Genomic DNA, 15,218 nt, shown 5'->3' on the forward strand with positions numbered 1-15,218 from the left:
CACCTCACTTTCCTTTGCAGAATAATTTTACTTTTTACTGTAACCTTTCAGGTTCAGTGTTGCTCACAGTCGCAGCTCGCAGTCATTAGATAAGCATCTGATAATGAATATTGAACCTTTGCAGCCCCAGCTGCCATCCCCAAGTGAATCTGAAGACATCAGAGATGGTAAGACAATTCAGCAATCCCACTGTTTCTTATTCCTTTTCTTCTTACCTCCTGTTCTTTTTCTGTGTGCTACCCCTTTCACATCATTCCCTCTCAGTTTGGCTTTCTAGTTTAGATATCGCCTGCCTACACATAGCTGTAGACTTTTACTGATTGCTAGCATGCAGTAATATGCATATGTATGGTAGATGAAAGCAAGAACCAGACACAGTCATTGGGTAGTATGAGAAACACAGCTACTTTAGGTATGATAGATGCAACCAAGACCAACTTTTTAGACATTATGTAAAATTTTCTAAACAAATTAAAAGAATATTTCGGAGCCAGTCTTTTGCTTTCACTATATTTATTCTAGTTTTCTAGAGCAACTGGCAGGTATACAACAGTGTGTTTCAAGTCCCTAGTGTTAATGATTTGTATAGTAATCTGCAAAGGGAAGCAGTGACTTGTGTGTAAGTGCAGTGCCAGCAATGCACAATCTGGTACAAGTCTCATGAAGTTTGCCTTTCGATGATAGTTAAAGAGGTGATAGGAGCTGTGACTTTGTGCTATTGCTTTAGCTGAACATGCAGATGATTGCAGTATGCATGCCTGGCACCAGAAGTTCATGTGCCACATTATCGATTCACATCAGACAAGTTCTTGCGAAAAGGACTCATTCATGTTCTTCTTTTTTGTACTGCATTTCTGCCATCATAACCTGAAATTGTGGAGACCATTCTCTTATTATGTTTCCATTAATCTTCAAGGACATAACAAATATCAAGGTATTAACCAGCTCTGTTTTCAGAGTAGGATAAAACCTTGAGAATGACTTAGGCAGCCTGAATTCAGTTGCTGGTTCAGGCACCTGTTAGAACTAACATGGGGAAGAGGAATGAAATAGCTAGTTGCATTTGCATGATACATGTCAAGGAACACTTAGTTTGCAACAGTTTCCCTTGTGGAGATTGAGAAAATGTAGCTGAGTGCCTGTTCTGTGGAAGAAGTGGGGGGATCTGCATACTTGTGCTGTTTGCAGAAGTGAGCAGCTGTCCAGTACTGTGTCCCACTGCACAATCCTGATTTTATAAGAATGATGAGTACAATCCCTGCGCTCAACCGTCACTCAGATGAGAACAAGTGAACTAATGGGCTGTTGCCTGGAGTGGAACAAATGGGTATATAATATGTATGGAGGGTGAGGATTAGGTTCATGGGTAAGTAATAAGGTCACTGCCCTTGTGGGCCATTTTTTTATGCCTAGATAATTTCCCTTTCTAAGGTGAGAATCAAGCCCTGTACCTTGTGTCTGTGAAGTAAACACGTTAACTATTATAGTAATCCCTAACCCCAGTAATAGATAGTCAGTGTGTGGCTAAGAGGCCCCAAAACAAAAACATTTATCTAAATAGAACAGTCTAAATAGTATATAACTGATACACAAGTGTTTCATAAGTTCTTTACCTTGGTTCCTCCTTATCTATTAATGTCATTCTTAGTTGCTAACAGGTTCAAGGTATGGGAGGTGTTACTATTTCCTCACTTCTCCACCAATATCAACTAGTTTGCAGTCAATTTCTGAAAAATTCAGCATATGAGTTTGTCATAACTTGCCTGTAGATAGATCATATTCATTCATTAATTCATTCATTCATTTGTAATGAATAGTGTTCTCTTTTTTATTTTAGGAACATAATAAGAATACTAGGCAAGCAATCACGGTGACCATAAGATACCAAACCATATGTGCCTTTAAACAGATGCACTTAAAAAGTTCTGGGTACCCTTTTCAAGTACTTAATAGTGCTCACCTCCCAAACCCAGGAGGACTGTACATGATAACTCTGGTGTAAAATTGTGACTACCCATCCAGTCATCAGGACTAGCCTTAAAGCTATCCAAAGTAGTACTTTATGTGACCTGGAGTGGTAATTTCTTTCATAGGTAAAGAATATGTTAAATTTGCAATCTATCCGACTGGCGAGTCTTGTTTATTTGGTAGTATATATTTAGATCCCTAGTGTGGGTGTTGGTAGATCCATTGTGTTTTTTTTTTTCTTTCTGAAGAAATAGAACATAAAATAGGATTTGATCTTTCATGGCTCAAAAGGACACAGGTCACCTTGGAACAGCCAGTAGGTTAGGGAGTATAAGTACAGTCATGCTAAGTTGTGCTAAGGGACTCTGGCTGACAAAGTTTGCAGACGATTTCAAGTTGGGAGCTATTATTAACTCCCCAAGTGATGTTGACATCGTACAGAAAGGCCTCACTGAGACCAGCAACTGGTGTCAGAACCATGGCCTTAAGCTCAATGCCAAAAAAATGTGTCATTATCCCCTTTAGAAAAAGCCCGGTTCCCATGAATTACCACATCAATGGTAGTCCACTGAACACAGAAGGTGTTATAAGAGATCTGGGAACATAGGTTGACAGCAGACTCTCTTTTGACCACCACATTGTCACTGTGGTCAGAAAGTCCTTCTATGTGGCACATCTCACTACTAAGGGTTTTGCATCCAGGAAGAAAGAGGTCATTGTCTCCTTCTACTCTTCCTTCATTAGGCCAATCATTGAGTACAATGCCCCATTTGGCATGTACCTCACTAAACACCTGCAACAGCTGGAGAGGCCGCAAAAGTACTGCACAAAGAGAATCCTAGGCCTTAAACATTTGTCCTCTATGGACAGACTAAAAAAACTCCAACTATTCTCTCTCTCATATTGCCTACGTAGAGGCGATATCTGCCTGACTTACAAAGCCATGTCTGACCCAGCTCTGTTAGAAATGCTACATCTAAAGAAATCCCAATCCCTCCGCACCACGCGCTGCAGAGACCTCAACCTCATTGCCACAATCCACAGAACACTCTAGAGGGGCAGATTCATAACCCAGAGACTGCCCATGCTATGGAATAGACTTCCCATACATATTAAGCAGAGCACCTCACTGTCCGTCTTCAAGAGAAATCTTGATGAGTGGATGGGAAATAGAAAATTCACCCCAGGGATCACTCCAGTGGCTTTACTCGACAGAGGCACTGGGAACTAAGGTTGGGTGGCATGATGCCAGGGTAATCCTTTGGGCTAGGCTTGTAAAGGCTCCAGGGCCTTTAGCCTAGTATACACCTATGAACCTATAATGTATCAGGATAGTTGAAGGATTTAAGGTCTTTAATTTTTGGTTGGAATGTTTTTCTAGGGCCTTTCCAGCTGAGCAATATGCTTGAGCGTTTATGCTACAGTGTGCGCACTGCATTCAGTGATGAAATTTGATAAGAGAATAGTACAGTGGAAGGACAACTTCTTTGGATCTTGAATATATTCACTTAGAAATTAACTGAACAGATAAAAGGATTTCCTGACTATGATGGGAACTTAATGATCTAATTGGTGTGTGTTGTCCATGTTAAGTTCCCTGTCTGAAGAGGAGTACCATTTATAAGAGATAATGTGGAACCAGCTATTTTGCTGAATGCTGCTACCTTACATTTTTTTTCATTCAGCTTGAGACCATTTTCAGTACTCCAGGTATGTACATATTCCTGCTCTTGCTGGAGCTGTTTATTATCATTCATTGAGTGGATGGCTGTGCCCAGTTTGCACTGTTGCACTTCCTGTTTTTTCATCTTTCTTTTCTGGCTTGAGCTGCAGTGAACAGTTTGCCCACTTTTTAAAAAAGTTAAACTTTGCTGGTTCACAGAAATTCTCCCAGATAACTTTGACTGTCAACCTGTGCTGCCTGTGAATTGGGAACACTCTATAATAGCATGTTTAGGAATGAGAAAAAAAAAACAGTATGAACTAGACTCAAGAATATAAGATGAAAGCTTGTATTTGATTGGTGTTTTGTTACAGGTTTGCCACCTGGCTTGCAAGGAGAGCAGTTTTGCTTGTCTGTCAGCAACTGGACCAGCAAATTAAGAAGGCTGGAAGAAGCATGCTGCATTGTTGGGTGATGATGATGTTGAGGAGTATAAGACAAAGTAGATGGAGGCCCCATTAGCTGTGTTGGGATGTGAGGTGAAAACCATTTGTATGTGTGTGCACAGAGGGGGAGGATGTGTGTGAGGGAGAAGATGAGGAAAACAACAACAACAAAACAGAAATTTGTCATTGCTTAATGTTTTCTTGCAGAGAGATATACATGACACATTTTTAGCAGAATGCAACAGACAAGACATGTTTACTTTTAGTTGACTGGGTTAGTCCCTATAGGAGTATAGTCTCTTTTCAGGACAGAGCAGACACCCAAGTGGTATTTATATTGACTGAGGGAATTTGGTTAGGACACCAGAAAAAATCTTCATAAGCTTTATTTTTTTAACTCATTTACCTCTGCCCATTAGGCCTCACCAGTCTGTCCCATAATGATTCATTTCTTACTCTATTTAGGGAGAGATCCAGCCCATTTATTTTCCAGCCAGGGTAGGAACCCTACAGTACATTTTTTCCTGCACAGGACAAAAGGTTATCACTCCATTTTTTATAGGTTTGTAGGTGTATACTAGGCTAACAACCACTAGGGCCCTTATAAGCCTAGCTGTGCAATCTAAATGGGACACACAAATTTGATTTATATAGGAGTGATTTAGTAACTGCCTCTGTCTTTAAGAGAGATATGAGCTATGCTATGAGTAAATTTTTGATTATCCATCTATTAGTCCAAGTCATGGTTAAATAGGGATAGGGAGAAACTCTTCTTCACATGGATGGGGAGCCTATTCCAGAGAATGGGAATTCTCAGAGAAACATATCTGTCTCTCCAGCATGTCCTGTTTATGTCTTAAGCAAAATTTAGGCCTTTTAATCTAGAAGTTCTGATGGGCAGTGACGGTGGTGCAGTGGCTAGTGTTGCCAGCTCACAGCAAGAGGTTCTCCGGTTCGATCCTCGGCTGGGGTGCCTTCTGTGCGGAGTCTGCATGTCCTCCATGTGGTTGCGTGCGTTTCCTCCGGGTGCTCCGGTTTCCTCCCACATCCCAAAGACATGCTGTAGGTGGATTGGACACTCTAAATTGGCCTTAGGTGTGAGTGTGTGCATGTGTGTGCCTTCTGTGGAAGGTTAGGCGCCGGTCTGGCAACTCGACATCGTAAAACTCCACTGCCAATCATGAGCGGACAGGTGATCCCCTGTGGTGACCCGTAACTGAGAAAAGCCGAAAGAAGAAGAAGAATCAAGAAGTTCTGATGCTGTTTGATGCTGTTTGATTTTATCATCACATGCAAATGTATGGGGCCAGCAGGCTGCCATTCATGTGAGAAGACCCTCCCTCCCTATCTTTGCCCCACCTGCATTGGGCTTTACATTTTCACTATATGGCTGCTTGGGAGAGTTGTTGTCCACTCTTTTGCATGTGCTCCTAACTCTCTGCAGCATGAAGACACCTAGTGATCCCCCGTATTGCTAGGAATACCCCTCCACTCCAGTTTTGGTGCCTGGTAGAAGGATCAAACTCTCTCCATCCTCCTGGAATGAGGAAGCTGAGAAATACTGCTCATGCTCACCCCAGCCAGCTTTTTTCGGGTTTCCATGTTGGTACTTAACACAGGTTGTCTAGGGCATAGGTAGGGCTTTATCCCTCTAGGCAAAAGGGACAGGCCCCCTTAGTCATATTTTGATAACTATGGTATCTTTAACATCAGTTGTGTTCCTACCAGCTGATGTGAAATGGAATGACATTTAATGTCCCAATCAAAAGACAGCACTTCAAAAGTGTAGAATTACCTTCATGGTACAATAAACTTGTTAATGTTAAAACATGAGGTCTAGTATTTCATGTAGGGAAAGAACTCCTAGCATCAAAGGGAAGTGCGTTATCTGCTAAGACACTGACACTGTGGAAGAAAATTCTTTCTCGTACACATGGACTGCATGATTGTTGGTGATCAGAGAGATTAAATCAGTTACTGCATTTTAGTTTCTCATCTTGTTCCATTTATAAGAAATGAAGGGATAAATATATGAATCTAGCCATTCCAAAAATGTAAAAGAAACCACAAAAGAGAAACAAAAATAGAAAACAATTAAATACTTAATATAAACCATATGGAAATGCAACAAAAAAATTGTAACTTGAATCAAAGGCAGCCAAGGCTACCACTTTACATCTCAGGGGCAGGAGTCAGCAATTCTGTCATCCTTCTGAGGTAAACTGTAAAAAAAAAAATGTTTGAGGAAATCATTACTGCTTTGGCAGACAAAACTCTGGTACCTATCATAGTACCTTATAGGGACTTTACAAAGATTACATGTCAGGAGTGTAGGGTTGTGAGAGCATTGCTGCCAAAGTAGTACTAACTGAAAAGTCTTGTTATTACAATGCCTCTGGTGGAGTATAGGGGTATGAAAGCAAGAATAATCTGGGAGCGGTTTAACTTATGTTATTATTCCTAAAACTTGACACCTTTTAACGTGGTACTGACAGTGAGCCCATAAGGCAGGCATCTACTAAACCAAATATTCTCCTAAAAGGTGACTCCACTATAAGACATACTGATGCACCACTCTCCACTCTCCACCTGTATGAACTGGAATCACTCAGCATTAAACCAAATACAATCTTTTTGGGTGATTTCAACTACCCAGTTATAGACTGGGAAGTATATACCATCACTTGAGTGCAAGCCCAGAGATGCCTGGACTTTAACACAAACTGTCTGAACCAACAAGTCAGAGTATCCACTAAAGGAAATATCATCCCTGACCTTTTTCTCACAAATATGGAGAGATTATTCTCCATCCCTTGTGTAAGATCTTTACTCATCAGGTCCAACCACAAAGCAGTTTCCTTTGAAATAAAATTAAAACACAAGATCTCCACTCTCTCTGGAACTTTTAGAAATTTCTCCAAGGCAAACATTCTACTTCTGTGTGATACCTCGTCAAGTTTCAAATCCCCCCAAACCCAGAAAACTCTAATGCTTATGAGAAAACATACAAGGCTAACTTATATAAGCATATAAATAATGTCATAGAAGCAGCAGTAACCAATAGAAACAAGCTCAGGGTGAACCTTAAAACAAACCTCGTTTGTGGAACCATAGTATGAATAAGCTTTATGGCAAAAGGAAGAAAATTGTGGGCAGAAATAGGAAGTGCCATACCCAGTATGTTAGAAACTCCATCAATAAATTAAATAAGCAGCTCAAGAGTATAATTAAACCCACCAAGGCCAAATCTGAGGCAAAAATAGCCATCCAGGCCAAAAACAATCACAAGGCCTTCTTTAAATATGTCCATAATCTCAAAAGCCCTATGTGTCAGTGCACTAATTTGATTGTGAATGACACCACCTGTACTGAAATATAGCAAACCTACTGGCCAGTAAGTTCATCTCTAACTTCAACTCCTGCTCACCCCCAATTATATTACAAGAAATATCAGAAACCAATATGCCTGTAGTTATCAAGTAGGACCAAGTCCTGGAATCTATCTCAAAAGCCAGAAATACTGGATCTGTGGGTCCTGGCAATATCCAATATCCTGAATAGCATATGGCATGAGTTATCTGCACCCCTAACAACACTGTTCAACCTCTGTCTGCAAATGTTTCATACCAAGTAAATGGAGGACAACAAAAGTCATAGCCCTGCTCAATGGAAGGCCATCCACAGACCCATAAGTCTGAACAGTCTTCATATGTAAATTCATATAATTAATAAATAAGGGCATAGGAAACTTCCAAACACTGGACTCATCCCAGTTTGTTTTTTGTCAAAGTCAAGTCATGCATATTTAACCTAGTGGACTCTTTTGAAAGAGTCTCCAAAGCAATAGACTAAGGTAAGACAGTGCAGACCGCCTAACTAGATACAGCTAAAGCTCCACTCAGGCATTGTAAGAAAGCTTACTAAGTTAGGAATAAACCGCTATGTCACCCGCTGAATTGCCATCTGGCTCATAGATAGGACACAGGAAACCATGATAGGAGAATTTACCGCCATAAAAAGACCACTCACTAGTGGAGCCCCACAATGTTCTGTACTGGGACCACTCTTGTTTGGCATCTACTTCCCAGAAGTCCAAGTAAACAACAAGGGTCTGTGGTTGACCAAATTTGCAGATGACTGCAAGTTGGGAGCAGTCACTGAAACTCCAAAAGACTCAGACACCCACCAAGAAGGCTTGTCGCAAACAAATAACAGGCTCCAAAGTAATGGACTAAAGCTAAACGCAAAAATGCATTATTGTTAATAATTATTGTATAAAGATACATGGCTGCCTCAGGAAACTACCACATTGATAGTACATCCCTAAGAGTTGATCCAGTTAGAGGTTTGGGAACATGAATAGACAATAAGACCTAGCATTTGGCCAACATGCGTCTGCTGTTGTGAGGAAGTCCTTCTGTATTGCTCAGCTTTTAAGCAAAGGGATATCATCTCAGTCCAGAGGTGTCATTAACCCACTGTACTCAACCCTCATCAGGCGCATCACCAAGTATAATGCCTTCTTTGGTATGTACCTGTCCAGACATATGCAACAACTAGAGCATCTGCTGAGGTTCATCTTAAAGAGAATACTGGGACAAAGCTGTGCAACCTACATGGACCTTTTCAAAGCTCTGTCACTGTACTCGTTTTTTAATAGACTGTTAAGAGGTGATTTGTGCTTATGATATAAGGCATCCTCTGACCCAGTACTAATGAACTGCAAGTCAAACAGCATCAGAAATATCCATTCCAAAGACCTTAACCTCTTCTGCAATATGAATAGAACAGTTTGGAGGGGTAGGTACATATCTCAGAGGATTGCACTACTCTGGAACCGACTCCGCATCCAGGTAAAACAAAGTTCATCTTTGTTCCTATTCAAACATGTCTTAGATTAATGACTGGGAATAAGAATATTTACCCCAGGACTGCCCCCGTGCTGTTAATGGACAGAGTAAGCACCTAAATATTCTATCTTACAGCAGGGTTCCCTTTCAGTACTGAATGGTATGACTCCAGAAACATTCATTCACAAATGGGAGTTATAGGAATAAAAATAAAAAGTCAAATGGCATCAGAAATACCTGGTTTAGGGATCTAAACCTCTTCTGCAACAACAGCAGAACAGATTGTACAGTGGCCAGAGGCAGCTCGTAAATGCTTTATCCCATGCAAGGGTTCCCTCATATTTTCTGTGGTATGATCCCAGTTACTCTCACAACAGGTGATATATAACTACTGACCATGGAATGAGTAAGGCCAATCTAACACCAAAAGGACAATTGGCAATGCTTCAAATGGTCCACAAGGGCAGCTAGCATAATAGTCACCAGTGAACCTATGAACATAATAAAAATCATAGTAAGGGTATTTGAACACCCAATGAGATAAGACAACTAGGCTTAAAATGAACCTTCAGGGCAGTTAGATTAGTATTCACCGTTGAACTTATAAACAGTAGTGAATTCTGTTAAGTGATTTATTGGGGAATTTGCTTTTGCTTTTGTATGCTGTTTTAAAGTTGTTCCAGGAATTGCTTGGTACTTCTATAAGAATAATGGCACCTAACAGTAGATATGTGATTAGCACAGATATTGACAATGTGTGTCTTTTGCAGTCAGATAATGACTGAATCCAAAGAGACTTCCAAGTATTTGAATCACGTTGGGTGGAGTGTTTTGACAGGTCACTAATAAAATCTGAAATACCAAACTGCTGCTGCTGAAAATTCTGGCAGAATCCACCCTAATTATTGTGAGCTGATGCATTTTAATCTGTTTTTCATTGCATCTACCACCATACTGGGGATAAGTAATGATGTGATGTCATCCTATCTCGCCTTCATTCTTACTAGATGGGGTTCAGATACAATCCTCGGATCTGTCTCGGCCTTTATTTTCAAGCTTGAGGCCCTGTGCCATCTCGTGGCTAAATCCATATCCCAGCATGCACTAGAACCATCTCCAGACCTCGTTTGCCGCTAAACAAGATCGGGCATTCGTCTTTTAGCTCTGGCTAAGTATTATCTTTTTGATACCTTTAAATGTAAACTTAAAAGTTGTGTATATTCTTTCTAATTTTTACATTTGACTGTGTCTACTAGTAGTTGGATATTTCTGCTTTTTGAGCTGTTTTTTGATATTGGCCGTCATCTTTTGTTAGGCCTTGATTCCCCTCCTGGCTGTTAATCTGTAATAAAACTGTTAAATAGCCCATTTAAGTTAGAGGGCTTTTAACCCTACTGTATTTTTTCCCTTTTCTCTTCTCTGTTGTTGTTAGTGTCTCTTTTCCGTAATAATATTACAGTTCGTTTCATTTAGAGAAATCTAATACAGCCCATTTAAGTTAGAGGTCTTTGCCTTTTTTTATCTCTGTTGGTTATGAGTCAAGGCCCGTTTAAGTTAGAGGGTTTTGTCTCTGTTTTTCCCCTTGTGTGTTCCATTTTCCTCATAGCTTGACCCCTTTAAATTAGAGGGTCTAGCTTGTTTATATAAAGTTTCTGTCCTGTTTTTTCGTGTAGTTGTTGGTCGAAAAAAAATGTCTGGCAAGGAATCGGAATGAATGGGCTTCAAGAAGTGTGATAAATGTGGTAAAAAATGCCCCATAGTGATAAACACACACTTTGTATTTATTGTCTTGGGGTTGTCCATCTCCAGGAGTCATGCTTCATTTGCCATGCTTCAATCATAGAGCACTCCTGGAGAGGAAAAACAAATTGATCCTGAAAGGTCTTTTGAAAACCCCCTTCTCAGAGGCACTGGAAGAAGGTTCGAGTTCATCCAAACCCAAAAAATATCCCTTTTGTAAATCTGATAAATCTGACAGATCCAGAAAGAGGCCTTCCTCTTCTACTCCATTGGAACTGACACAGAAAATCCTCAGACTATCTCCTAGGATCCCAAGGCTGGCAAAGATTCATCGGCTTTGACACCTTCTTGCTCTGTGCTGGTTGAATTTGAACTTAGGAGCCGATCTCCAAGCTTGGAACCGCGCTCCCCTACATTGACATCTCCTATTCTACAAAGGACAAAATCTCCCACCTCCTCGACTCTGCCTTCTAGGAGTCTTTCGGTTGACAACGTGGATCGGGTGGTACAGAAGCTTTTACAGACACCAGTGCTGGCCAAATTACTGTTGGATCCAATCCCCAGGGCTTTGGACCCTATGACGTAGTGGGGATATTTGTAGCATTTCCATATTCAGGCTTGTATTTGGGCCTAGTGTTTGTGGAGGCTGTGTGTCTGAGCACATATTCAGAGACATTGGTTTGGCCAAAGCCATCAGGCATTTCTGTGAGAGAGAATTGTTTGAGGTCATTGGCTGACTGAGGTCACCTGGACTTCAGCTTAGACTAAGCACCTCATTGGTTCTTTTGAGATTTCTTTCTTAAAAGCTGTCTCAGGTTTCAACTTTCTGTTACCTAAGAACTGATCGAAGGAAGGACACTGAGGAAACTCGGAGCTATAATATATAACATTAAGTATCCTGTTTTTTGTTTATTTTGTTCTTTATTTCTTTGTTATTTATAGCACTTTGTGTACTGTGTATTTTTCTAGCTAGTTTCACTGTGTGTGAGGTATTAACTGGAAATTGTCCACTTTTATTAAGCATCTGTTGGGTTGTTTCTGATAACTGGTTACAGTAAACTCTTTTTTTCTAGAGGCTCCTTTAGCTGTTTAAAACTTTCATTTAAAGGCTCACTGCTGCTTTTCAGCTGTGAAACATTTCTGCAGTTTGTTTCCCACCCTCCGTCCCTGCTGGTATAGTGTTTTTATAGTTGGTGGCTTTGCAGTTGCCCGCCCCTAGTGTAAATTTGATCTGGGACCCTCCTCCCAGTCTAGTGTCATTACCTCATTCTACCCAGTACAGGGAGAACATTTGAGAAGGCCAATCAGCTTAGTTTCGGCTACTCCTTTCTCTCTTTCCTTTCTCTCTTTCCACTAAAAAAAAATGTATCTGCTTTTACTGTATTTGTGTTTTTCCTACTTTATTTTGCTTTTGCGTCATCTTAAAAGTACTCAATTGTATTTATTACTGCTTGGTGTAACTTATTCTAAGCCTTTTAGTTTAAGCACTTGGGCTTTAGACCAGTTGTTTTACATTAGGAAGGTTTGTGGGCTGCACTGTGGTGGCAGGACAGGTAGCTTACAGCCTTCTAAGTTGGGAACTGCTGATTGAGGGCTCAGTGTCTGTTATTCTAAAAGTGTATTAGTTCTGGTTTAAGCACCTGGGCTTCAAGCCAGTTATTTTACATTAAGAAGGTTCATGGTCTGCACTCTTGTGGGAGAAGAGGCTGGACTCTGCCCTTCTGAGCTGGGAATTTCTGGTTAAAGGCTTATAGTGCCTGCATATTTGAACTATTTCTTACTGTAATTGGTACATCTTGTTTGCTGTAGCATAGACTAGATCCAGGCCTGCTGAATCTAGTTTTGTTTGTTTGCTTGTTATTTCCCTGAAAAGCTAATTCCACCTAAAACGCGGCTTTTCAGCGCTTCTGTGGATCCCTAGTGATATCTGCATTGCTTACTGTACTTATTTCCTTGTTTCATTTGAAAGAAAGTTACTGTTTGTCATTTTTGCATTTGTTACCTGGCACTTGCTCACTAAAGCAATTATATAAGTCAGCACTAAAAAATTAAAAGCACTACACCCTCACAAACTCCCCCTGGAGTACCTTGCTCCCCATTGGCCATTTTTTCAATTATAAAGAAATTCCCAATACTATTCTAGCATGTCCAAAGGTCAGTTGTCAATCTCCTCTCCAGTCCAGCTGGTGAATCTGGGAATCTTGAGGCAATGTTACAACTGCCTCATGTACACAGACAACCCTCTCCTCCTCCCAACAAATTCCAACACATGTGAGAGATGCAACCATATAGCCAAACTGGAGGCTAAGCTCTCTCAACTCAGTACTGGCGGAACCAGTCAGGAGGAGAAGGAAACCACACTCACTAAAATTCCAGTCTCACATAGACCTACCACGACAGCAAACCAAACACATAAACACACAAAAACATACTTGGAGGCTCTAAATAAAAATCTGCCTAAGCAGCAGAGACCTCCAACGCAGACACCCAAGCAACCGCTACCCCAAAACAAAACACGTGCAACACATAGCTCACAAAGCAAGTGTGCCGAACACTCACAGCTCTTAAGGCTAAACAACACACCTGATACACTTGTAATATGTGACTCTATCATCAGGCACACTGACGTCCCACTCACCAGGCTGAACAAGGAGAAGGTCACGGTGAGCTGCCTGTCGGGCGCTAGGATCCGCCACATAACACAAGCACTCAGGTCACTCCAAGGCGAGTACAAATATGACTCAGTCATTGTCCATGCTGGTGTGAATGACCTGAGACGTACCTCCCTGGACTACATGGAAAGAGACATAGAGGAGCTCTCTGAGCATGTAGCACAGGCCGGCATGACCCTGACCTTGAGTAGCATCTTACCCTCACCAAGAATGATGCCACAGTATGAAGACAAGATGATCAATTTCAACAATTGGCTTAAGTATTGGTGTCATTCAAAGGGGATCCAATGCCTGTCAGCCTGGGATGACATGCTCGACAAGCCACGATGCTTCGCTAGGGACGGCTTGCACCTGTCACCCCTGGGCTTTTGGATATTGGCAAAGGCTCTTGCTACCCCCATAGTGCCTTTTTTAGGCAAGGCTCAAAAGACAAACCCACCTCCATAGGTATCACAAGGGATAAGAAACTAAGAGTAATGCTACTCAACGCCAGAAGTCTAAACCTCAAGATGCACACACTCGAAACTCTCCTTAGCATGGAGAACATCGATATCTGTGCAGTAACAGAAACCTGGTTCAAGGCTCGAGAGCACCCCAGCACTACCAGGTTATACCTCATACCATGCTTTTCGGCCTCAAAACTTGGACCGAACCACAAAAGGAGGGGGAGTATCAATATTCGTCAAAGATACCCACACCTCCAGGTTGGTGGCACAGCACGAAGCATCAGAGACTATCCATGTGTAACTAACAGTGGGTAAAACTGCCTTCCAGTTTATAGCCTGCTACAGACCACCCTCCCAAACCCAGGAACCCCACTCGGCCTTCCTGACAACACTGGAAAATATGAAGGTCTCTCCAAACACCATTATATTGGGTGACTTCAACTACCCAACCATAGACTGGGAGCATTACTCTAGCTCCAACACCCTAGCCCAAAGGTTCCTAGAATTTATAAACTCAAATGCTATGGAACAACTTGTTACCACTTCCACAAGAGGGGAAAACATACTGGACCCTGATCATCACCAACATGGGGACTCTATGCTCCAGACCAGAAGTGTATCCCTCACTGGTAAGATCAGACCATAAACTAATCTCACTGGATATTCACATCCCGACCCCACCCCATGCCCAGAAAACCACAGTGAAAAACTTCTCTAAAGCAAATTTCACACTCCTCAAAACCGAGGTGGAATCCTTCAAAGCCCCCGGGCCTGTGGATAATACGGCCCAGACCGCAAAATCCTTTATAAACGCATTCTATGAACACCTTCAGGAATGCATGGATCATGCAATCCCAAATAAAACCAAGACCCAATCCTCCAAAGGCAGACGTCCTGTCTGGTGGACCCCAGCCATAAACAAACTATACAATAGAAGGAGGAAGCTACTACATGATAGAATAAAATCCCAAAAAGGGAAGGCATCTCTGATCAGTATTAGCAAAAAACTACGGGCACTCATAAAATCGTCTAAGGCCAGCTTTGAGAGAAAAATTGCACAGGACACTAAGGATAATCACAAGGCTTTCTTTAGTTATGTTAGGAACCTGGGTGGGAATTCCCAGATATGCTCAGAATTAGTCCAAAATGACAAAAAATACACCGAACCCACAGACATTGCCAACATCCTAGCTGACAGGTTCAGCAAACTCCCCACCAAAAGGGCTAATATCTATCCCAGCAGAGTGCTGCCCCCCTGACATCTCAGATGCTCAGGTAAGAGCTGCCCTCTCCAAAGCAAGAAACACAGCATCAATGGGACCAGACGGTGTCCCGGGCTGCGTCCTACATGAACTCCAAGAAGAGCTAAACCCAAACCTAAAACTACTGTTCAATCTCAGCCTTACTACAGGATATGTACCCAAAGAGTGGCG

General features: G+C 41.5%; 1 protein-coding gene across 1 annotated transcript in view; it reads left to right on the forward strand.

Annotated features, from left to right (window-relative positions):
* FRMD3 (FERM domain containing 3) overlaps positions 1 to 15,218 on the forward strand; it is a 1,518,736-nt gene that overhangs the window by 1,281,194 nt on the left and 222,324 nt on the right. Inside the window, exon 12 of the mRNA XM_044082188.1 lies at positions 52 to 167. Within this exon, the coding sequence (XP_043938123.1) occupies positions 52 to 167 (116 nt within the window). The remainder of the gene's footprint in view (positions 1 to 51; positions 168 to 15,218) is intronic.

This window comes from Protopterus annectens, chromosome 9.part0, assembly GCF_019279795.1.
Source record: "Protopterus annectens isolate FY-2018-M chromosome 9.part0, PAN1.0, whole genome shotgun sequence".
Lineage (NCBI taxonomy): Eukaryota > Metazoa > Chordata > Ceratodontiformes > Protopteridae > Protopterus > Protopterus annectens.